The sequence below is a fragment of the Marmota monax genome, unplaced genomic scaffold, assembly GCF_021218885.2.
Source record: "Marmota monax isolate L192 unplaced genomic scaffold, Marmota_monax_Labrador192_F-V1.1 WCK01_AAM20220418_F8-fsc00023, whole genome shotgun sequence".
Taxonomy (NCBI): Eukaryota; Metazoa; Chordata; class Mammalia; order Rodentia; family Sciuridae; genus Marmota; species Marmota monax.
The window spans coordinates 3027585-3052261 of NW_026692907.1; the positions used below are offsets into that span (position 1 = coordinate 3027585).

General features: G+C 46.6%; 1 protein-coding gene across 4 annotated transcripts; it reads right to left on the bottom strand.

Annotated features, from left to right (window-relative positions):
- Positions 1 to 441: 441 nt before the first annotated feature.
- On the bottom strand, positions 442 to 24613 carry LOC124096911 (NADH-cytochrome b5 reductase-like). 4 transcript variants are annotated; one of them, XR_006853039.1, is made up of 9 exons: positions 24508 to 24613; positions 22515 to 22766; positions 19207 to 19355; positions 16162 to 16249; positions 12445 to 12549; positions 8351 to 8554; positions 4436 to 4519; positions 4087 to 4315; positions 442 to 1032 (listed from the first exon to the last, which is right to left on the bottom strand). XR_006853039.1 is itself a non-coding variant. In XM_046450980.1 (8 exons), exons 2-8 carry the CDS (start codon positions 22701 to 22703, stop codon positions 982 to 984), a joined length of 870 nt encoding a protein of 289 aa, XP_046306936.1. In that variant the 5' UTR covers positions 22704 to 22766; positions 24508 to 24613; the 3' UTR covers positions 442 to 981. The 4 variants fall into 4 exon arrangements, 3 of the variants coding, with proteins under 3 accessions (XP_046306936.1, XP_046306934.1, XP_046306935.1); XM_046450980.1 differs by lacking the exon at positions 4087 to 4315; XM_046450978.1 differs by having other exon boundaries at positions 442 to 4315.
- Between the last annotated feature and the right edge of the window lie 64 nt (positions 24614 to 24677).

Below are 24677 nucleotides of genomic sequence, written 5' to 3' on the forward strand. Positions count from 1 at the left end.
TTACCAGGATTATAGGCTTATGCCCCGCCACCATGCCTGGTTCACATTTGATTTTTTTTTTAAATATTTTTTAGTTGTCAATGGATCTTTTATTTATTTATATGCAGTGCTAAGGATCAAACTCAGGGCCTCACACATGCCAGGCAAGCGCTCTACCACTGAGCCATGACTCCAGCCCACATTCGATATTTTTAAAAAGATCTTTAAGGGTCAGGGCAGTGGCTCAGTGGTAGAGCACTTGCCTGGCATGCTTGAGGCACTGGGTTCGATCCCTAGCACCACAAAAAATAAAAACAAATAAAGGTATTGTGTCCATCTACTACTAAAAAAAATATTAAGAGATCTTTAATTATAGAATTATTTAAAACAAAACAAAATAGAAAATATTAGCAGATATCAGTGAACCCATTGCCCAGATTAACCAGTTCACATTTTGCAATGTTCATTTCAAATGTTTTTAATATAATACAAGTACAGATGCAGCCCGAGACCCCACCCAACTCCTCTGTCCATCACCAGAGCCAGCCTCATGCTTGCAGCTGGTTCCTCAACTCAAAAGGCAGCATTACTTTGGGTTTTAACAATTTCTAAGTACAGGTGTCTCACTGTACCTATCCTTTCACAACATGCAATTCACATCATTATGGTGTTTTTAGGATTTAGTCTATGTTGACAGATGTCTAGTTCATTCATTTTAACTGCTGTCTGATGTTCCACTGGATGAATAAGAACAATTTGTTGGGGCTGTGGTGTGGCTCAGTGACAGAGTGTGCTTAGCACACGTGAGGCTCTGGGGTCAATCCCCAGCACCAAATGAAAAGGAGGAACTGTTCATTTTTTCTCTTCTTCATGGACATACAATTTTTAGTTTTTGCTGTTTTGAACAGTGCAGCAATAAAAATCTTTATACACATCTCCAGGTGCATTCATGTGTCATATATAACCTTTACAACAATCACCACAGGTTGGAACTTGTGTTGCCTACATGACCTTGGAGAATCGCTCAATGACTTGGAAGCTTAGTTTCTTCATCTGTAAATTGGGGTAATAAAATAGCATAAATATTTGTTAAGATTCTGTGCTTCAATGAATATGAAAAGCATTCTGCCACCTGTCACTTGCTCCATGAATATTGCTTATCACTCAAGTATTTGACCTTCAGGATGTACTGCGCGCCCTCTCTGCTGGGGAAGCAGTGGACTGGGCTATGCAGGGCCCTTGCTGTGCTCAGTCTGATGGGTGTGGCAATGGAAGAACTCAAGAGTCTCTGCTCACTGCTCCAGACTGGGGTGGAAGAGGCAGCAAGGATTCCCAAAGAAGAGACACTGAACCAGGAGCTCAGAGGATAAGGAGGTAAAAAATGAGAGTGGGAGACTGGAATCAGGAGGCTGGCCAGGCAAAGGGAGCAGTAAGTGTGAAGGGAGCAATGATACCAGAGAACACGTATGGAGTATAAGAGGTGGGCACAGAGCAGGTGGCAGCACAGGACAGGTCTGGAGAGGTGAGCAAAGCTGAGATGCCATGTCCTGAAGGTAACAAGGAACCATGGAAAGACTTTAAGTAGGACAGTGATAGGCATGAATTTGCACGTTAGGAAAATCAGTCTGATTAGTGTAGAGCAGGGCCCAAAGGGGACAGCCTGGGCCTAGAATAAGTCCAAGACCTATCTGATCACAGAACTGTTGTCACTTTGTTGATTTCCCGATGCCTTTTGGTCATGTCCAGCTCCTAAGTCTCCTTCTACCACTGCAATATCACACAGTGGCCACCACCCACAGCACTTCCCCGATGGCCTACATAAGGCACCAGCAGGAGATGGGAGGGATGGACCAGCTGCCCAGAGTCTCATCCCAAATCCCAAGAGGTCTGTTTTCACACATCTTAACCACTCCTCCTCTTCTGGGGCTCACTAGGCACCCTGCAAGGCACAACACCCAGACACAAGCTCTCAAGTATCTGATGACAGGAGTCCTTCTGATCTTGGCACCAAAGGCATGGCTAGGTCCTCACCAATGTCCCTGACAAGTGATCCCGCCAGCAGCCAGACTACACAGACTCTATGTGGAGGGAGGGGAAGGATGACCACTCTAGGACAAGAGGGGCTGTTAACCATGAGGTGACCTTGTCTAATACCTAAATATCAAATCTCTAAAATGGCACAAAGAAAAATATGAAGGAACTGACCCAGACCTTTACTCTCTAAGTGAGGACCCCCACTCCACCCCTAGTTATGAGTGAGCGTACTCTCCATCCACAGGGGCACAGTGGCATGTCCCTGGCCTTCCCTAGGTTAGGTAAAGCCCTAGAACTAGCTTATTTCTAGTCCTACTCCACACTCCATTTTTTCAGATCTACAAGTTTAACCCCTACATTCCTGGCTAGGCTGGAGCTCCTTGACAGGAAGGCAGCACTTGCCCACTGTTGTTTCCTAAGTATCTAGAACAGAGTCAGGCTCATAATTGCCTCCAATAACCCTTCAAGTAGAGTCCACAGGATGTACTGGCAGAGGGCAGGACAAGGACACTGGCAAGAGGTTACAGGGGCCCTGAAGGAGGGAAAGTGTCTTGCCCCAGGCACAGGTCAAGCAGGAGATCAACAGTCCCTACTTGGGAGCTCTATCAGGGCCTTTTCCTTTCATTGCACTGTGCTGGAGGGAGCCTGGCCCTACAGAAGTGTTCTAGAGGAAAATGCCTGAGAAACTCTGGGTTAAGCCAAATGAAACCCGTAGTCTTCTCAAAGCCTTTAATATGCTCACATGCGTATGGTCTTGGAGAAGGTCACATCCAGCAACCCTTCCTCCATCTAGCACAGAATCCCTTCCTGTGGAACAGTGTGAACCCTTTGCATGTCCTTCTGTTGCTTATCATGACTATTTGGTGAACATGGAACAGCACATTTGTTGTAACTTTTTTTTTTGGGGGGGGGGGGACAGGAAAATCCTTTCTGACAAAATTACTCCACACCCCAGTATACAAATAGGATAAAAATAGAATTCTTCTGGCTGAAGTGGGGCCTGGAGATCCCTCTGGCCATCTTTTCACTGCTGTCATCCATGCAAGAGCCCTGTGGAGCCCATTTTGAAAACCACTGGTGGAGAACTATGAGCACAGGGTTGAAATTAGGAAACTTGTGGTGCCAGCTCTCCTGTTAACTCTTTCGCCTTGGGCAAGTCATTTGGCCTTACTGGGCCTTGACTTCTCCATTTATATCACTCTGTTGGACTAGACGTTTTCTAGCATCCTATACTTTCAGCTTTGATATGAGGACCAGAAATTTATGACTGCAAAAACCTAGCTCTTAATGTCCCATGGCTAAGATTCCACTGCTTAGAATTCCAATTTTGGGGATGGCCCGTAGCCAGCCAGTGCTGATGCAGCACACTGGAACCCAGGCTGAAAAAAGCAGAATTATATTAAGTGCAGTGCACTGCCCAGGGGCACCAGGCTCCCTGGAGAGGGCACGCCCTCTGCAGGATGGAGGGAGTGGGATGGGGAGGGCTGGGGGGAACTGGATCAGCAACCACTGTGGGCAGAGCTGAGAGAGGGACCCAGGTCTCCTGCTCTATCTTTAGATCTCCTTAGCAACCGTAACCAGGGCACCCAGCTGAAGGCACAGGCTGAGCCAGCCACCTGCGGGAAGAGGGAAGGTGTCTGCCTCCAGGCCTCTTCTTAAGCTACAGAAAGGGCTCTGGGCTGCCCAGACTCTAGAGCCAGAGAAAGGAGATTGAATGCAAAGCTGCTTGCAGTGGGACATGTTTGGAGCCAATACAGAGGTCATCCAGGATAATGCCTTGCTCCAAGAATGCTGGCAAGTCAGAATCCAAGGCTTTCAGTGCACAAGGTACATAAATTATGGTCCTTGTCCAGAGAGCATTTAGCTTCTGCTGGGGTCATTCTCTAAACACAGAAGGTTTAGAGGGTTTAAACCTAGGGTTCTGAGCTGGCATGAACACCACTGTTGGAGCTCCTAAAGGGCCTTCTAACTGGAAGAACCAGGGCAGCTCCCCACTTCTCCTGCCCAACTGCTACTTATCCTAGACTTGGCTTCCTTGGAGGAGTCCTCCTGACTCTAAGGCTGGATGCTTACCAATCAGGGCTCCCACAGCCCTCGTTCCACACAGCAGGATGCCAGGAAGAAATGCTTAACCCTATAGTGTAGAAACAGAAATCCTAAGAGATGAAGACATTTGCCTAAGGTTACATGGCAAGTGAGCAGCAGGGCCATGCCTGGATGCCATGACTTCTGATTCTAGTCTGAGATTCTTCCCGTGTCCCTGCAACAGGCCCCTGGTCAGGCTTTGGAAAGGAGATCCGGGCTAGAAGAGAAAGTAGGAGTCCTTAGTCAGGCCTGCACACAGCAAGCACTTGGCCATGTCCTCGGTAAACTTGGGGGAGCCACAGACCAAGGCAAATGGCTTTCTCCGACATCGACTAACCAGCTCTTCAATCAGGTCCTGGTCCAGGTGACCAAAGTGGGTCTTCTCTCGGTAACTCCAGGGAAGCTGCTCTGGAGAGTTCTCCTGGGAAGATCAGAAAGAGCGGGAGTGACTACCATGGGTTCCTCAGAGTTCATATTGCCAGCTCTTCTCTACCAAATGAGGAAAGAGACGCAGAGAGGATAGGAAGCAAACTTAGATCCTCATCACCCTGGCAGCAGTCTTGGGAGCTGTTACCTCCCAGAGCGGGGGAGGTATGGGGAGGAGAAGAGGCTTCCCTGGGAAGGTGCAGAACTCTACTCTTACCACTTCTCACTGCCTCTGTAGCTGACACTGGCAGGGAGCGGTTCTCCCCATAGATAAGGGGGTTTCCAGGATCCCTAATTCGATCCATTACTGTCACCTCAGGGCATACTTTTGTTCATTTGTTTTAAGGTTTCAATGAATTCCTTGTTTATTTTAAAGATGTTTGCCAGGTGCCCACTGATGCCAGGTATGATGGTAGGGGACATGGTGGCTGCTCAAACAGATGAGTCTCTAGGTCTTGTCCCAGCTGTGTGTAACACAGGTCCTAGGCAGCAGAGCCGCCATAACAAAAGGGGATCTATCCTTCACATAGAGGCCCAAGAGGCCCAGGCCCCTGCTCTTCCTGCCCTCCATCTCTGGCTCACAGTTGTCCTCCTCCCTTAGGTTCATGAAGTAATCGGTCCACCTCTAGCTGACTTAGAAGAATTTCTTTTTCTATTTTAAGTAAACATTTTATTGAAATATAACTTACACATGGAGAAGTGTACAAATCATTAGGTGTACACAGTTTGAAGAACTTTAATAAAGAGAAGAAACCATATCATTAGCACACAACTAAGCCCAGGGCAGGACTGACACTCTGGAGACCTATGAAGGCCAGCTGCTAGTTCCTGGGGCCAGAGAGGATGGAGAGAGGGGGTTCGAGTTGGAATCTTAGCTGCTCTGTCATTTCCTGTGTGACTGACCTCTCTGAGCTATGGATGAGGACACAGGCTGTGGAAAACCCTGGTCCAGCAAGCCACAGAGGGTGAAACCTTGTAGAAGCCCTGGATGCTGAGGCTTCTAGCATCAAGTTTGCTCACAGGGCCTTGGAGCCCTACCTCACAGAGCTTATCTGACCCCAAAAGCCCTCTTGCACTGGAGAGTGAAGGAGTCCTCCTGATGATGTGAATCCTCCCACACTCCCTTCACAGTCTGAGCCTATACTCCCTCCACGGTCTGACTCATCCTAAGGGGCCTCAAGGGCAGGGCCTGGTAGGGCCTGCTGGCTTCACTTCTCCTTCCCAATGCTCAGTTCCCTCAGGCCAGTTGGCTTTGCCTGCCGCCACCCTAACTGTGCACCCCAAAGTGCACTGGGTCTGGCTGCTGCTCAGGTCAGGAGGGGCCTGTAAGCAATGATGGTGTGGCAAGTAGAGGAGGAGAGTGGGGCTGTAACAGCAGAACACCAGCACCACCCAGGGGCTCTGGGCAAACATCCAGGATGAGCTCCCCTCGGCAGGATGCGAAGGGTAAGCAGGTGTTAAGAAAGGGAGGGGGACAGCTCCCCTGGCAGAGGACACAGCTTGAGTAAAGGCCTAGCAGCCAGGAAAGCAGAGCTCACTTGCACCACTGAGCAGACCAGTGACACCAGGACACAGCACACAGGGAGGCTGGGCCAGGAGGCAAAACTGTACATTCTGCCAGGGCTACTGAGTTTAGACACTGTCCTAATGGCAGTGGGGAGCCAGGAAAGAGCTGGAGCAAAGTGGTAGTCCATCAAATCTGTCATTTAGGCTGCAGAATAAACAACAAATTGGCAGGGAGTAACTGGAGTGGGAGACCCCGAAGGACACAATTTCCAGGGCCCAGTTAGGGGAGTAGGAGCCCTCGAGGGAGTATGAAGGGGCAGAGCCATCATCCTCAGCCCCTTTTACCTGCCCCTCCATCAATGGGCAGCCCACTTCCCTGCCCAACCCCAGGCCTCTGCAACATCAAAGCCCTAAGGTCAACTGCTCCACAAAGCCCTCCCAATTCTGCCTGCTGGCCATCAGCATCCTGACCATCCTTGCCTCTCAGCATCTTGTGCTGTGCTATCTTACAGTGATGAGCACAAAGAGAAAGGCCACTGAGCAGGACCACTTGGCCTGTCCCAGCATCCCAGCTCTCTACCAGCTGGCTGGGTTATTTTGTTCTTAATCATTTTTGCCTCAATTTCTACATCTTAAAAGGGGCATCATGGCAGTACAAGCCCCATGAGACTCTGTGGAGATTAAATTAGTTCCTACACACAGTGCTTCAAATGATACCAGGCAGAGAAAGTGCTCAAGGAGAGGGAACCCTTATCAGCTGTCCTGTCCTTGTGCCATCTCTCCGTGCACAGTTGAGCGCCTACAGGGCAGGGAGTGGGTCATCTTCACTTTTGTGTCCTGGAATTTTGTAGGCATGTGGGTGGGGGACAGAGGACAGGAGAGCTGGTCAGCATCCAAGGTGGCTACCACCCTCCTGCCCCGCTCCCACTATCCTGGGCAGGGGCACCATGGCCTTCCTTCACCCACTCCCTCAGGCTGCACACTAGCCTCTGGCTTTGTGCCCTGCCTGGGTACTTCCTGCTGCTTCTAATGTTCACCAAGCATGACCCTCTTGATGTGCTTACCACTGAGCACTCTGCCCCATGGACAGGCCACAGACCCTGGCTCCTGGGGAGCCCAGAAACTCTGGTTTGAGGAAGGGAAATCCAGTTTCCTAACCCAACCCTCACCCACCTGACCACAGTGCTGAGGATCAGCTAAGTGACAGATGCCTCAAAGAGGAAATTAATGAGAGGGGTGTCCACATTACAGGGCAAGAAGACTGACCATAAGCAAAAAGGAATGCTGGGAGGCCCCAGGAGGGACCCTCAAGCCAGCAGGTGCAAGGAGAATTGAATCTATAGACCAAGGAAGGCAGAAGAACAAAGGCAGCTGAGGACCTGGCTTGAGATAAAGCGCAAAGACGGTCCTCCTTCTATGGTGGGGAGGATCCAAGAAGGGTCACTAGAGTGAATGAAGGGTATAGGGAACCGGAGGGAGGCAGTATCAGAAGGCGGTGTGACTTACAGATAAAGAATCTGCAGCTTGGGGAGTCTCATGAGAAGATGAACTGAGGTGATGGGGAACCTTCTAAATGGAGGGAACCTGGATCCAGCTTGGACCATCAGTTGCTGACACAGTCTCTACTTTGTGCCTGGCACTACATTAATCCCTGAACAAACAGTGCTGACCCAAACATGTGGTCCTGGTCCCAAGGAACTGAATACATCGAGCCTGCCCTGACTCCACGGCTGGTCCCAGGTCACACAGCTGGTGATGCCAGAGGGTGGGGGAGGCAGCAAAGGATGGTGGGAGGAGCTAGAGCTTGGGAAGGAGTCAGTCCTGGGCTCAAATCCTGGCTCAATCCTGTCTACAGTGTGACACAACTGTCTTTCGCTGATGAGTTCTGTGTACATTCTGCATAAGAACATGGTGAGAGCTGGGCACAGGGGTACATACCTATAACTGCAACAACTCAGGAGGCAGAGGCAGGAGGATTATAAGTTTGAGGTCAGCCTCAGCAATTTAGCAAGACCTTCAGCAACTTAGTGAGACTGTCTCAAAATTTTAAAACTGTAAAGGACTGGGGATGTAGCTCAGTGGTAAAGTAATAAAAAGAACTGGGGATGTAGTTTAGTGGTGAAGTGTTCCTGGTTCAATCCCTAGTGCAAAAAAAAAAAAAAGAGACCATAGTAATACCCGCCTTCTGTGCCAGGAGCCTGTGGGTATACTACCAGTGACAGGGATTATTAGCGCAACGTGGCGCAAAGAGGTTGGTCCTTGGGATGGATGCAAGGTGACTGCAGAGTCTCAGGGAGGGAAGTCACCTCCCTGGGCTTACCTGGCTGAGTATGAAGAAGGTGCGGACATTCCAGAAACGGGTCTGCTCCTGGAGGAAGGTTTTCAGATAGATGCTCTCAAAGGTCTTGAAGCAGCAGACCAGGGTGACGAAGGTCTCATCATCTTCATTGTCTGTGATGCTCTGCAGGATGGGCACCATGGGAGCCAGACCTGTGCCTGCAGCCAGCATGAGGAGCTCACCATACTGGGGAGTAGAATGGGCATGACAGGTGGATTGAGGGTCTCATCCCACCTGTCCTGCTTATGGGCCTTTTCTTGGTTTTGCTTGAACCAGAAGCAGTGCTCTTTCTGGGTTTCCACCCATCTATGCCCCCTCTCTTCTTCTTCAGGAAGTCATCCTGGCTTATGAAAGGCATATGAGGTATGTATAACAGAGATTAAGGAGTCTTGAGGCTGAAAGGGAACATAGCAGTGTAGTCCAACCTGAACCCGGGCTTGTTTGACTTCTAAAGCATTGCCACAAGGACTCTGCTCACAGCTTCTGCTGCCATGGAACTCACTGCCTCCCAAATCAGCTTGCTCCATCATAGGCCAACTGCCCCTGCTAGGGAGATCTCTCCACCTCACGCTGAGCTGAAACCTGCTCCCTCCAAAGCCTTGCCCACTTCCAACTCCATCACAGCACTATTCTCTGGGCTACTTCCTTTGCCCCTAGGCAGCCTTGAAGATATCTCTGGGCCCCATCTTGGACCCCAGAGCCTACCCTTCTCTAGACTAAATGCGACAATATACGCAAGTGTCTAACACAGCATTGGTCCAAAAGAGTCATGCAATCAAGGTAAGTTCCTGCTCAAGAGGCCTAGTTCCCTCAATTCCTCTCACTAAACTCATTTCCTGGCTCTAGATCTCTTAAAGAGGGGCAAGCCTTCTTAAGATGAGTGCATCAAAAGCTAGTGCCTGACCCCCATGCAGAGAAGTATTCACTTCCCTCATTCTAGAGATTAGGCCTCTGTGTAGAAATACCAAACCATATGATCTGGGCATTTTTTTTTTTTAAATCAATATGGGCCTCAGTTTCTTAATTGGTAAAAAAAAATTTAAAAAAAAAGCCAGGGTGGTGGTGCATATCTATAATCACAGATACTCGGGAAACTCATGTAGGAGAATCATAAGTTTGAGGCCAGCCTCAACAACTTACTGAGACCCTGTGTCAAAATAAAAAATTAAAAGGGCTGGGGATGCAACTCAGTGGTAGAGCATACCTGGGCTCAATTCCCAATAACACATACACACACACACACACACACACACAATTGCACTTCCTCATAATGACACCTATCTCAAAAAGTGTTTTGAGGCTCATAAGAAATGACATAAAGTGCCTGGTGAGGAGCTGAGGTTTAATCCAATTAGACTGCTTCCCTTTGCTAGGCTCAGGATACCCTCCTACCTGCTGTTGTGGGGCCATGTCCTGCTGTCCTTGTTCATGCAACCTCCCATCTCCATGTCTTCAGCCTGCCTCAACCCACCCTGAACTTCTCCATGTTCAGGCTGTCTTCTGGGAAGCCTCTCCCAGCCAGGGCCAGGGAAGGGGGTCTTCCTTTGTGTTTTCATAGCTTGCTGTGCCTCCCTTGATATAACAGAGGCATACTGTTGTCATCTGTTTGTGTGCTTGTCTCCTCCATCAGACTAAGTGGGAGGACAGAGGCCTTGTCTGATTTACCTCTGGTCCCTGGAGTCCAGCATGAGCAGGAGCCTGGGTAAACAATTCTGTCTATTGCATGAGCACACTCATGCTTGGGTGTCAGCCTCAGGGCTGATATAATATCTGTCTGTAATGAGACAAGTGCAGAGAAGCAAAGCAGGCTGGCAAGAGGGGAGCAGCACCCAGGCATTCTCGTGGGAGAAAAACCAGCCCTGATCAAGGCTTCCAGTGGCCAACAGGAATGTTTGAGACAATATCGCCTTTCCCTCACTACTGGGCCCTATATCCTCACAGATGAGAAATACAGGGGCTAGCACTGGAGGTGTAGCTCAGTGACAGAGTGCTACTATGCACCAGGTCCTGGGTTCAACCATCAGTGCTGGGAAAAAAAAAAGATTAATAAATGCAGGGGGGCTGGGGATGTGGCTCAAGCGGTAGCGCGCTGGCCTGGCATGTGTGCGGCCCGGGTTCGATCCTCAGCACCACATACAAACAAAGATGTTGTGTCCGCCAAGAACTAAAAAATAAATATTAAATAAATAAATAAATGCAGGGGCTTTTGAGTGTTTGATGGATATAAAGGATAGCAACATGGCATCAGAAGGTTCCCTCCTGGAAAAAGTGGTCAAGACAAACTTTTTTATCTGGTGTCTACCCTAGGCAAGGAAGAAATAGGAACAATTTCCTTGCCCTGCTCTCAGGGACTGGGGGGCCGGGACACACTGAGCTAAAACACAGGGTTGAGTGCAGTTAGTACTGGGGAGTCCTATGGAATCCTGTGAAAGAGCACTAACGTGTACACATGCATGTGTAAACTGGAGACAGAAGTACCTGAAAACTGTTGTGGGAACTGAGTTAACATATATCAAGTGCTAAGGTCAGAGTATGTACACTGAAGGTGCCAAATATGTGTCTGATGGTATTATTTATTTATTTTCCTTTTTTTATGGTGCTGGGGATGGAATCCAGGGCCTTGTGGATGCTAGGCAAGTGCTCTCCCACTGAGCTACACCCTGTCCCTGATAGCATTATAATACATACATATGTGCAAGTGCTCAGTATGCATACCTGTGTATGTACCTATGCCAACATACCCACTCATGAAAGAGGATTTGGAAGAATACACATCAAGGTAGCAACCTGGTATCTAAAGAAATGGCCTGCAGGTGTTTGTTGTTTTCTTGTTTTTGCCTCTATATAGCTAAAGCTCTTTTTTCTGGATAATGAATATGTACTGCATTTATAATAAAGAAAAAAAAAACAATAAATGCTATTTTAAAATTAAACAAAAAGAAAGATGAGGTAAGCATGATTCATTCTTTTCCATTTGTTTTTGTTTTGCTTTGTTTTCCTAATTATAAAGGTAATAGGTGATCATCGAAGAAAATTTAGAATGTATAATTTTGGAACATATAATAAATGAAGAAAATAAAAATCACCCATAATTCTACCATTCAGAGTTTAGCATATTACATTGTATTTTCCTTTCATATTTTTTCTGTGCCTTTTCAGTTAGTTTCTCAACCTGGTATATATTCAGTTTTTTACCTAATGTTTATTACTTGATCTTGTAGCATAAGCATGCATTACTTATTTATTTATTATTATTTTGTGGTGCTGGGGATTGAACCCAGGGCCTTGTGCATGCAAGGCAAGCACTCTACCAATTGAGCTATATCCCCAGCCCAGCACGTATCATTTATAAGCAAATTATGTTTTAAAACCCAAGATAATACTCTATCAAGTGCCTGCATATTTGTATACTGGAACCCAGAATATTTAACTGTACCTCTAATGTTGGATATTCAATTATCTCCAATTTTTTGTTATTACACACACACAAAAAAAACATGAATACATGCAAAGTAGTCAGCATTTTGGATTCTTTCCACACAAAAGACTTCTAGACATGAAATTACTGGGTCAAAGGATTTAAAGATTCTTAAGACTCTTGTTATATACTGCCAAACTGCTCTTCAAATATGCACCAACTGAAGAGGAATTGCTAAGTATTCCTGGGAAAATCAAGGAAGTAACATGCCATGAAGACGAGGGCAATAGCCTTCTGAGCTGGGAAGCAGTGGGCTCCTAAGCAGGGAGCCATGGCTATATTTGGCCCTATGAGTGGAATGCACAGAACAGCACCTGAGGGTTATGTGGCACGGACTCCTAAACACCAAGTAAATGAGTCTGGTTTTCTGAGCAATGGGCAGCCACAGATAGTCTTGGAGCACAGCAGGTGGTTTTGTTTATTAGTGTCTATTCCACTATTCTATCTCCTCCCTTTCTCAACTCCAAGGATACTCTCAGGATTGAGTTTAAGCTTATGAACAAAGGCACAGTGAGGTTCTATGGCCTAAAATATGAGAATCACAGCCCTGGAGGTAAGCCAGGGGCATCTCCTAAACACTTAGGGTGCTGGCACTGACCTGATTTGGTTTATAGAAGAAGTTTCCAAAAGGTCCTCGCCAAAAAGCTGTGTCTCCCACTCTCCAGGACTTGACACACCGGGACATCAGCCCTGTCTGATAGCACTGAAAGCAAACACAGGGAGAACTCAGTGGGAAAGGCATATGCTGCCAACACAAACCACATTTGTCATTAGTGTGGAGCTCTTCCTGCATGCTGAGGGCTTTACATATGTTCTCGCGTCTAATCCACCTCTGCACCTACAGGTTGGTACTGTCATCCCTGATGTTCAGATGAGGCCCATAAATTCCCACACAGGGAGATGGCAAGGCTGGGATACAAATCCACAGGACTGTAGTCTTCACCAAAGATCTCAACTCAAATGCCCACAGGGGCCCACAACCAATTGTTAACAATTTCAGTGATAGGGAGCAGTAGGGAGTGGTGGGGACTGTGATATACTGGTGAGATTGTGTTCCTTCTAGGGAGGACCACTTTGCAGGTACCAAGCTATAGTTTGTGGAACTGATGATGCCAAATCTTCTGATTATCTAAAACAGGCAGCAAATCTGTATTTTTATTTATAGTCTCCCATTTTAAAATGACAGTAATTAATAAAAATTTAAAACACTATATAGGCCAAAATCAAATATATTTTGGGCTGGATCCGGTTTGCAGGCCAAACATCTGCAATGTCTGAATTATCCTACACCATGTGCTGAATATATGAGAAAATGAAGGTTGTGGAAGGGATTCCTCCATGGGAAGTGGGCAGTCTATGTTGCCTGGGTGCCACCCACTCTGTGCCAGGCACCATGCTGGGATTGCAGGGGAGACAACTGGACCTTAAGCTCCATGAAGGCAACCAATGTCTGAACCATAGAAAGGACTTAATATCTCAATGAATTAATTAATCAGTCAATCCAAATTCAGGCCCTCCCCTTAAGAGTAAACAATCTGGAGCTGGGGGTGTAGCTCAGTGGTAAAGCACTTGCCCAGCACACAGGAGGCCCTGGGTTCAATGACTAGCAATACACACACACACACACACACACACACAATCTAGAAGGAATGTACAGCTCAGATACACACCTAATTCCCATGAGAAGGATAAAATGCTAGGAGAGTACAGCCAGGCTTAAAGAAAAGACTGGGCTTTGGTCTCCAAACATGTTTTCCATCACCCAGAACCACCTTGGATACCACCTTTGCTTCTGCAGCTATCATCTGCATAAGCAAAAGGAAAGTCCTGCCAGGTGAGGTGTCACGCTGGCTGGTAATCCCAGCAACTGGCTGGGAGGCTAAGGCAGGAAGATTGTGAGCTCAAAGCCAGCCTCAGCAACTTATGGAGGTTCTAAACAAGGGACCTATAATGTCTGAATTACCCTACACCATGTGCTGAATATGTGAGAAAATGAAGGTTGTGGAAGGGATTCCTCCATGGGAGGCGGGCAGTCTATGTTGCCTGGGTGACACCCACTCTGTGCCAGGCACCATGCTGGGACTGCAGGGGAGATGACTGTCTCTAAATAAAATATAAAAAAGGGCTGGGGATGTGGAACAGTGATTATGCACCCTTGGTTCAACCCCTAATACCCCCCCAAAAAAGGCAGGGGGTTCACCTGGAAGAGGTCTGAGAAGAAGAGTCCTTTTTTTTTTGCAATGCTGGGGATGATCTTAGGGTGTTCCATGTTAGGGAAGGGCTCTACCTCTGAGCTCTACCACCAAGGAGGGCAAAGTTTTGCTCCTGCCTTTCTGGAGACTGGGTCTTAGAGCATACTTTGTTTTCTGACCCTAGTCTGGCGGGGAGACACAACCCCAACTGTGGCCTCAGAGGCCCTATGCCATAGACAGTACCAGGAAGAAGTGAAAGATTCTTTTGAGTCTCTACATGGACTGGTTTGGAGGAGATGCTCAAGATGCACTGCAAAACAAAATGGACACTGAGCTTCTATCCTTCTACTTGGGGTCATATTGCCTGAGGACCTTTGAGCTTCAGTTTCTTCATCTGTACAATGGGGCTAATATAATCTACTTGTCGTTATAAGGTTGAATTGAGAACAAAGAGCCAGAAGCAGTGTCCCGTACCCTGCAGGTGTCTCAGAAGTGCAGCCTCCCTCCTTTCTACAAGGGGAGGCAAACTGGAAAAACCCCACTGCCTTCCCAATTTGCAAAGACATTTCTGGCTTTTCCTAGCCAGCGGCTTAGGGATAATGAGGTGCCTCTCTAAAGAGAGGCTTTCCAGCAAACGAAGGAGAAAATCAGCCTTACAGCTGGGAGGGATCCAGCTGCTCTGGAGAACTGTCTCCAGGCTTATCCTCTCAGCAGAAACACACCCAGACAAGCAGCGCAGGGAAGCAGGCCATTTGGAGAGGATTTGCAGAATCTCCCAGACAAACATCAGCGTGCAGAAGGGATCCCATCCAGGATTATGTGTGAGGGAATAAACATTTGAGTTCTGAAGCAGGCAGGGCAGGCAGGGAAGTGGGAGGGAAGACAACACCGGCATCTTGGAGTCAGGGGCAGGGCTCATCCCCCACAGCACTGATTAGTTATGGACCTTGGGTTCCCCTGGGCTTCAGCTTGCTCATCAATGAAATAGGAATAATAATTCATGTTTTAAAGGGAGATTAGGATGGGAAAGCTATCCTTCTACATTGGTGTTCCCCAGGATTCCATCTGGGAATGATGGGCTAGAGCTCTACTGTGAAATGCTATTTCTAAGTAAAAAATGTCAGAGTATCAGCCATTTCGTGTAGTTCAATCTAATTATTTTTTCTGCATAGGACCTCCATGACTCCTTGTACATTTGTTGCCCACTCCTTGGGTCTCCAGGGCACTTTGCATCTGACACACTTGCTCATCTCATCTCAACCAACTCCTCCACTTGTCCTGACTACGCTATGAGCACCCTCTCCTCCTGTCACTTGGACAGGGTACAGTTCCTAGAAGACCTACTCTGTGTCACCACCTCCCTACATTTGGTTATCCATCCATCAGCCTACAATGCCATTCCCCACAACCACCAATTCATACTACTTCAAGTGTATCAAAGGCCCTGCCTCTGCTCACCTCCTACGCAGAGGTGATGTCAGGTTAGTTCAGTTCACAAAGTCCTCCACATCCCACCTTTTTCCTGATTCTCTCAACTCATATCCTCCTCCCTTGGCACGCATTCTTCTGTTCCGGGATGAATGACTTACTTCCCTAAATCCTGCCTGCAGAGACTCCTTCACACATTTCCCCTCACTCCCTGCTCCTTAAACACAGTTTTTTCCAGGAAGCATGGCCTGCCTTCCCTGCACCCCCAGCTGCCCTGAGTTGGGCTGGGCCTCCTCGATAACAGCATCTGTCACTCATGTCTCAGGGTTGGTTCCTTGAGGGTGGTCACCGTGTCTGACATACCTTTGAACCCCAATGCCCAACACACAGTGAGTGTGGAGATTTGGTTCTCCTCTACTTCCCAGTTCTGTGCTCATTCTTCACTGATAGGAAAAGGTGAAAAAGAATAGTTCCTCCTAAAATCTATAGAGAATATGCCCTCAGTCAGTCGTCCAGCAGACCCCTTCCCCAGGAAAAGGAGAGGGGAGAAGGCTCCCTTTACCTGGCCTGCTGTTCCTGTAAGTCAGCCTCTTCCCACATGAACACTGGATGGAAACTGTTCGATCCCAACCAAGCTGGCAAGGGAGGTACCAATTCACGACATCTTAGGAGCATCCTCCAAAGAGTCAACTCACCTTGATTAAAACTTCAAAGTATCCTTTTGCATTGGCAGGGCTGATGGGCGTGTAGGCTCTCTGAATTTCCAAGTCATCTACTATCCCTCTAGGAAGGAGAAATACACAGTCAGGTGGTTAGCCAGTCATTCAACAAACCCTTATCAAGAACTTTCTCTTGGGCTGGGGATGTGGCTCAAGCAGTAGCGCGCTCGCCTGGCATGCGTGCAGCCCGGGTTCGATCCTCAGCACCACATACAAACAAAGATATTGTGTCTGCGGAAAACTGAAAAATAAATATTAAAAAAAAAAACTCTCTCTCTCTCTTTAAAAAAAAAAAAAAAAGAACCTTCTCTGCCAGACTGATGAATCTGAAGATGGAATCCAGATATCCCCAGAGATTTCACTGAGAGGCAAGGTACAGCAAAACAAAGAGCACTGAACTCATCCTCTGCCATATGGTGGTTGTGACAGGCAAAGTAATTTAATATTCCAGCTGCCCCTTCTGCAAAATGGAGACAGCCATCTATGTCCTGACTATGGGGCCACTGGAATTACAGGTGGAAGAGTGCTTCAAAAAGCACTGATGATGGGGCTGAGATTGTGGCTCAGCGGTAGAGCACTCACCTAGGGTTTGATCCTCAGCACCACATAAAAATAAAGGCATGGGCTGGGGATGTGGCTCAAGTGGTAGAGCGCTCTCCTGGCATGCGTGCGGCCCGGGTTCGATCCTCAGCACCACATACAAACAAAGATGTTGTGTCCGCCGAAAACTAAACAATAAATATTAAAATTTTCTCTTAAAAAAAAATAAATAAATAAAGGCATAAAAAATGTGGTATGTCCATTCAATGGACTATTATTTGAAAAAAAAAAAAAAGCACTGATGATGGGGCTAGTTTTATAGCTCACTTGGTAGAGTGCTTGCTTTGCATGCACAAGGCCCTGGGTTTGATACACACACACACAAAAACAAACAAACAAACAAAAAAAAACACACTGATGATGTAAGCAATTTTGGGGACACTGCTGTGGTTTTTCCTGACCTTGTCTCAACTATGTAGTGATAATAAAGATTAAAAAAATTGTTTAGATTTATGAAACACTATCATGCACCCAGAGTATCAAAACTGGAAGGATTCTCAAAGGAACACTAGTCCAAAGCCCTATCCCCTGCATGAGTCCTCTCTACAATGTTATCATGGGGTCAGGATAGCAATCATGAGTAACAATAATAGCCAGGTTGTATTAAATGCCTACTATGCACCAAGCATATTATACATGCTATTTCATTTCATTCAAATGATATCCACATGCAGAATCCTATGCTTAGAGAAGTCAATCGCACAGCTAGAATTCAACTGCAACTCAACTCCAAAGCCAGGTTCCCCACCACTACTACTCACAGCTTTTAAAGAGCACCCAAGCACTCTTTTCCAGGCTTGTCATGTGCAAAATGTTCTTCTCTGAGGTATGCAAGGTTAAAAAGACCCTGTCTCGATGCATCAAAAGCAGGGCACTAAACAGAAATATTTAATAAATGCTTATGAAACAAATGAGGAAACAAGAACAGACATATGAGATGACATAGATGCAAAGAGCCAGCACGTCTGCTGCAACAGAGGTAAAGCTGACAGAGGGAGCAATCACTCTCATCTGTAGAACCCCAAAAACCTCCTGGAGGACTAAGGGATAAGCAGGCCACTGACAGATCACAGTAGGGACAGGAAAAGAAGTAACTGCAGGCATATGGGGCAGCCCAGGCAAAAGCTTAGAGGCAGGACAATGTCGACAAGTCAGGAACTGGCGTGGGATGGCAAGGCTCAGACAAGGAACACATGTGGAGTGGGGGACAGGGAAGAATTTGGTGGGAAGGGAGGCTGGAGGCCTTGGCTTAGGATGTTATCATGGAAGTACTGAGGTGCATCAGAGAGTGAACAGGGAGTGACATGGTCAGTTGAATACGTTAGGAATGTCACTGGGATAGTGAGGAGGATGGAGGAGAGAAGCCAGTCTAGAGGTAGGGGTTCTGGGCATCCCTGGCTTACGGATTAAGGGTTGCATGAGGCTGTGACCTGCCTGGGGCTCTCCTGCCTCCTAGAACAGTGAGCCTCAAAGACTGCCAGCCAGGCCAAGTCCGAAGCACCTAGACACATACCTGGAGTCTGATCAGCAATAAGCTCTCTCCTGGTGCCCACCTTATCCTCTGATTGCACCTTATGTCTCCTTTGCCAGCTCCTCTTTCTCTTGCCAGTCCCATAAATTCCAGAATTTTCAGGGTTCAAATCTATCCTCTTTCCTCTTTTCATACAAACACATATGCTCCTAAATGCCATCCAGATATGGGCTGATGACTCCCAAATCCAGATCTCTCTGATGAACCCCAAACTCATAGAACTGACTGCCTGGCTGACACCAATCCCTGGATATCCCAAAGGATCTTGTCCCTGGAAAGGTGGGGGCAGGAATCCAAGTGGGTGTAGAGCACTAAAGCAGGTCAGGACAAACCTCAGAGAAGTGGCTAAGAGTATAACTCAGGAGCCAAGCTGTTTTGATTTGAATCCTGGCTCCATTGACTTCTCAGCTATGTGATATTGGGCAAGTTTATTTTCAGTGACAGTGTCATTTCTGTCAACTGGTGTTAACCATAATAGGTTAAAATCATAGGCCCTAGAGCCAGATTGCTTGTCTTCAAATCCTGGCTCCAACATTTCCTAACTGTGTGACCTGGACCAAGTTCCTAAATCTCTCTGAATTCAGGTTCCTGTGGGGGATTATAGTGGCAACTACTCACACAGGACTTTGTGAGGGTTATGTGAATTCACACATACGAATGCACACACTGTGCCTTGGATAATAAGTGCTGCTAAAGTGCTTGTATTATTATTTTTCATGATAATGCATTATCTAGTTCTAGTTCCATCTGAAGAACATCTGAGTCATATATTGCTATTTTGAAGAAGACAAATGAAGGCTTAAGGGCGGTCAGGCAAGTTGCCTAAGGCCACCAGTTAGGACAAGGTAGGCAGGCAGCAAGGCTCTGGTCCTCCCGTGACCTGAATGTACCGTAGGACGAGGTGCTGCCCAGGGTGCAGGCTGAGTTGGCTGTTCCCAGGTAGAGCAAATCGAACATGGTAGGTGTCCTTAGTGAGTTTGTCCAGGGCACAGATGCGGAAGGCCAGGAAAGTCTCTGGGCTCAGCTTGGAGGGGCAGCTCTGCAACAGGAAAAGACCTGACAGCTAGAGGCTGGGCCCAAGGGACACAAAAGCATCCTTCCCATGTTCTCCAAGGAGAGCTGTGTTGGTAAGTTTTCTGTGTAACACAGAGTAGTGCCACCTTATTTCCCTCTAATCCAAAAATATGAGAGCATTTTATATTCAGCTCATCTTACTCTTAAACCTTCCATGGTTTCCGTCAGTCCCAGGATCAAATGAAAGTTCCTTAGCTTATACTTAAGGGTCCAGTGAATAACCTTCAAGCCTCAGTTTATCTCCCATGCATCAGATGCCAGACTTTTCTCCCTCTTCCAAAGAACACCTGCTGTCTCTAACCTCTGAGTCTTTAGCTGCCCCAGTTGTGCCCTCTCTCCAAGACACCTTCAATGCATGAGACCTGCTCAGCATTCAAACCTGTCAAGTTCTAGATGTGCAAAGTTGAGAAGTTAAAGGCACTTTAAAGATGATTTAATCCAATATCCTTATATTATATATGGGTAAAATGAGACCTGAGAGGTAGTGGCTTACTTGCCCAAAGTCACACTATAAACAAGGACTCAAATTCATGTCTTCTAGGACTCAGCCTACTGCCATTACCATTCCAACCCCATTATCAACTCCTCCAGGAAGATTTCTTTGAATGCCATGACTCAGAATTTTCTCTTCTGGAAAATACCCACACCTTACTCAGCTGACCTGAGACTCCCTCTTGTCCAAATCAGAGTGCAGCACCAACTGTGAAACTCCCACTATTCATGGGAATGCTGACAGCATCACAGAACTAATGCTCTCAGGCTTGGTATCCAAGACTTTTCCTCCACTGTGCCCTCTCCCACCCTACTAGATCCCCCATGAGGCCACAGCTGCCTGGGGCTCTGGAAAGAGCACTGGACTGAGTCAGGAGCACTAGAGTTAGCTCCAGTTCTGCTGCTGCTCGTCTGTGGGGTCCCAGGGAAATCACTTGATCCTCTGGGTCTCAGTCTCCCGGTGTGTAAAAAGGGACCAACTCATCCCTGATAAACATATGGTTATCAGATGAGATAACAATATAAAAGCTTTTTTTTTGTTGTTGTACTGAGGATTGAACCGAGTAGCACCCTACCACTGAGTAAAGTCAGCCCTTTTTATTTTTTTTAATTTTTTAATTTTGAAACAAGATCTCACTAAGTTGCCTAGACTGGTCTTGAACCTGCAATCTTCCTGTCTCAGCCTCTGAAGTAGAAAGTATTACAGGCATGTACTACCATGTCCATCACAATACAAAAATATCTTACACAATGTTAATTGTAAAGGAAATGAGAAATCTCTATTATTATGACTATTAAACTTTTTAAAATAAAACTTACGCCAGGCCTGGTGGCACATGTTTGTAACCCCAGCAGCTTGGGAGGCTAAGGCAAGAAGATTGCAAGTGAAAAGCCAGACTCAGCAACTTAGCGAGGCCCTGGGCAACTTAGCAAGACTCTGCCTTTAAATAAAAAATAAAAAAGGACTGGAGATGAGGCTCCATGGTTAAGCACCTCTGAGTTCAGTTTTTGATATAAAAAAAAAATTTAAATAAATAAAATTTATTATTAGGTTGAAATATACTGTTTTACAAGATTGGCAAAATTAACTTTCTTTCATTTAACTTTCCATTTGTTATGATAGGTGATGACAGCACTATTTACTGAGCATCTACCATGTGCCAGGTACTTTATTTATTTATCCCATGAAATCCTCATAATAACCTCTGAAGTATTAATATTCCCATATTCAGATAAAACTGGGTTTAGCAAACTAAAGTGACACACAATTAACTGGCCTAACCAGGCCTCAGCTCTTACTTTGTACATCCTTATGGTCCTTGGTCCCTTTTCTACAAGCTGAGTTTACTGAGGGCTGGTGTCCTGGAATCTTTATCAACAACTTCCTTGTGCCTAACACACAGGACATGGTACTCAGTAGACCTAGGATAAACTCACTCATTTGCTTAACAAATGTTTATTGACTATAATGCCAGGAATTGCTGGCAGAAGACAGAACAGTGAGCAAAACACAGCCCCACTCCTATGGAACTTACATTTTAGCAAAGAGACATGGACAATATGCTCATAAGCAAGTACATCTAGAAGGTGGCTGGTGGTACTGAGAATTAAGAAATGAAATTTGAGCAAACATCAGAAAAAAATGAAAGGGGGACTAGAATGGTAGCTCAGGGCTAGAGTCTTTGCCTAGCATGATTGAGGCCCTGGGTTTGATTCCCAGCACCAAAAAGAAAAAAAGAAAAACAACCCAAAAAGGAGTACAGAAATGATCCACGTGGAGATGAAGGGCAGAGAGAAGGAAGAAGCACAGCTGTCATGAACATTCCCCAGTCACTGGCAGAGACAGAGAGCTCGGGTCCCCACCACCACCTTCCAGGGGCAAAACTACAAGGGAACATTTAATAGGGATGGATATTAAGTCATGTTTTGGAGTTGAAAAAAAACCTGCATTTGTTTAGGATGTATGATCTATAGCTTAGGAACAACAAGCATAAAAATTACTGAAATTTGGTTCAGTTTGGAACCCAACAATGGGGAACAGTTGTCTGAAAAGTGATGGTGAGGCCCGATTACATTAAGACACAGAAATGGAAGATATCTCTCCTCCACAATGGACAACGGATATATATATATATACACACACACACACACACACACACACATTCATAAGTGTTACAAAAAGAAAAATTTTACTATTTAAAAAAAGCAAGGATGAAATAAGAAGAAAGAACAACATTCCCTATTTACTTCATATATATTATAAACTATTTTGCTCTGTAAGGGCAAGGACTGTATCTGTTTAGTTCCCTCTTAAATCTTTCATGGCTCATAGGTCCTGATGTGTAACAAGCACTCAATAAATATTTGTTACATGAAATAAATGTCAGAGTCTGTGCTAAACATCACAAATGTTTATCCCCATTATACATACGGTGAAACTAAGGCTCAGAGGATGAAAACCCCACAGCTGCTAATAAGTTTGTTCCAGGCCTGGACTTTGACCCTGGCTCTGTCTGTTCTCTGTATGTGCACTCTTTTTTGCTGTCCAGTCACATCTTCCCAGAGCTGGTTTGCAGGGGTGAGGCCAAGTAAACTCCACCACCCTGGCCCAGTAGTCTGCACAGCCTCTCACCTGTGACTGCTTCCCACTCAAAAGGCTCCTGTCGTTGCTGGCTCGGGCTGCCTCCCACCTTGCCAGATTTCGGTGGTAGAGGTCAAACACACAGGGTGAGCAGCCACTGCCACAGCACTGGGAAGGCAAGGGCTCCACAGGCCGCAGCTGTAGCCAGGCTTCCTCAGTGTCCTCTTCGTTCTCACCCATTCTCAGTGGGGCTTGGGCAGCCTGGGAGGGACAACAAGGTGCTCTTCCCCCTCCTTTGCTGGCCTGGGAGAAGGAAAACATGGGGGTTATACTCTGGTCTCCTCTATTCCTCACATTCTCACCATTCTGCAGGTGCCAGGCTCTGTGCAAACCCTGAGGATGGGGACACAGAATCTGCTATCTGATGTGATAACACTCACTACCGGTTTTAAGGCACTTTTAATTTTATTTTTGCAATACTGGGGATTGAACCCAGGGCCTAGTGAATGCTAGCAGGTGCTCTACCTACCCACTGGGCTACAGCTACAGCCCTACCATTGCTTTTAGAAGGGCAGTCCCTCTGTGTAAAATAAATTTTTAAAATATTTCAGCCTCAGAAAACCTGTTCTACTGTGCATGAGCTCTACTTCAGGAAAGCTTTATGGGCTGGAACCCTCACCAGTACAAGAATAATGTCTTATTCCTTCTACATTCTCCCACCAAGCACAGCTGGCATATGGAAGGCTCCCAGTAACTTGTGAGAGGTTTTTCACTTTACACATACAGATTGGGGGCTAGGCCCAGTGGTAGGTGCTGGGATGCAACATAGATGAGCAGAACATGGTCCTTATCTTTCTAAGACCTAGTATGGTGTTACATGAACCGAATCCATTTTTACTACATGCCATGTACCAGGTATGTATTATGAATAAATGAGGTGTGGTTTCTTCTTTGTGCTAATTTCCTATTCCCTACACTTTGGGGAGCTAAAATGAGGTAAGTAAGAGTTCTGTTGACTATAAACTGCTATTCAGTGTATGGGCTTATCATATTATCAGTTTCTGCCTTAAATCTACCCTCTTCATGTTTAACAGTTGTATTCTCTGCTTTTTGGAAACTGGTAGAAAAGTTGGCTGTGTTCATCGTGAACTCTAAAGACACCTTGCACGCCATTCCTTTCTGCTTCTACCTTTTTCGATCTAAAAGGCACCATCTTTAAGTCAGGCCTTGGCAGATGCTGTTATCTCTTCTTGGATGCCTTTCCCCACCCTCAGGCCTTGGCTAAAAGGTCGTTGCCCCTAGGAGGTCCTCCCTGAACCTCTCCCCTTGTTACTTTCTATTATGCACCGTATTTGCGTCTTGTATGTCATTAAACATGCATTTACTATGTGCCAGGCACTACTCTAAACAAAACCAAAATGGAAACACGAAGAAAATAGTTAGAAAAATAACTAGGGAGAAGGGATAGGATGTTAAGTGTCGCTATACGTTATCTACCTGCCATGTGTCTCCTTCTAAACTGTAAACTCTTTTGACTCTCACGTTTTATTCACCAGTGCCAAACTGGTGCTTAGCACGGCGCCTGCTGCGTCAGGCATTTGTAAATAACATAAATAGGGAGCAAAGAGCAAAGGAACATTTCCACCGCTGTGGCCCTGCCTCTAAGAGGCGAAAGAGAAAGCCCCAGAACGGAGGAAAGTTAACTCGCTTTCGGCGGCGTATGGGAAGAGCTTCAGTCCAGTCGTGGGATGTGGAGCGGGTGTGGTGGACCGGGCCACCCTCAGGCACAGGGGAGGGAGGATGGGGACTAAAGGTCCCGCAGCAGTGAAAAGTGGGCGGAAAGGAAAGGAAACTTTTCCAGGCACCCACTACGTGCCGGGCGCTAGCTCAGGCATTTCTATCCCCATTTTGACAAGGAGGGGTATAGGAGCTATGGCCAAGCTCCAGCTGCTCGTAATTAGTCAAGGAGGTTCTAATTCGGTTCTGAGGTCCTGGCGCTCTTCTCCTCCTGCCCCAGTCCCTTTACTACATCACCAGCACTCACCTACATTCCGGCAAGTCCCCTCACGTGAGGATGTACCAGATTCCCACCCCCGCCCAAAGGCGGGGAGCTCTTTTCAGGAACCACCTATGAGATAGTGAAAACGGCCTGTGGGGCGGGGCAAGACACGGATATTCCTGACTGTGATTGGTTGAAGTGGCTGCCGTTCACAA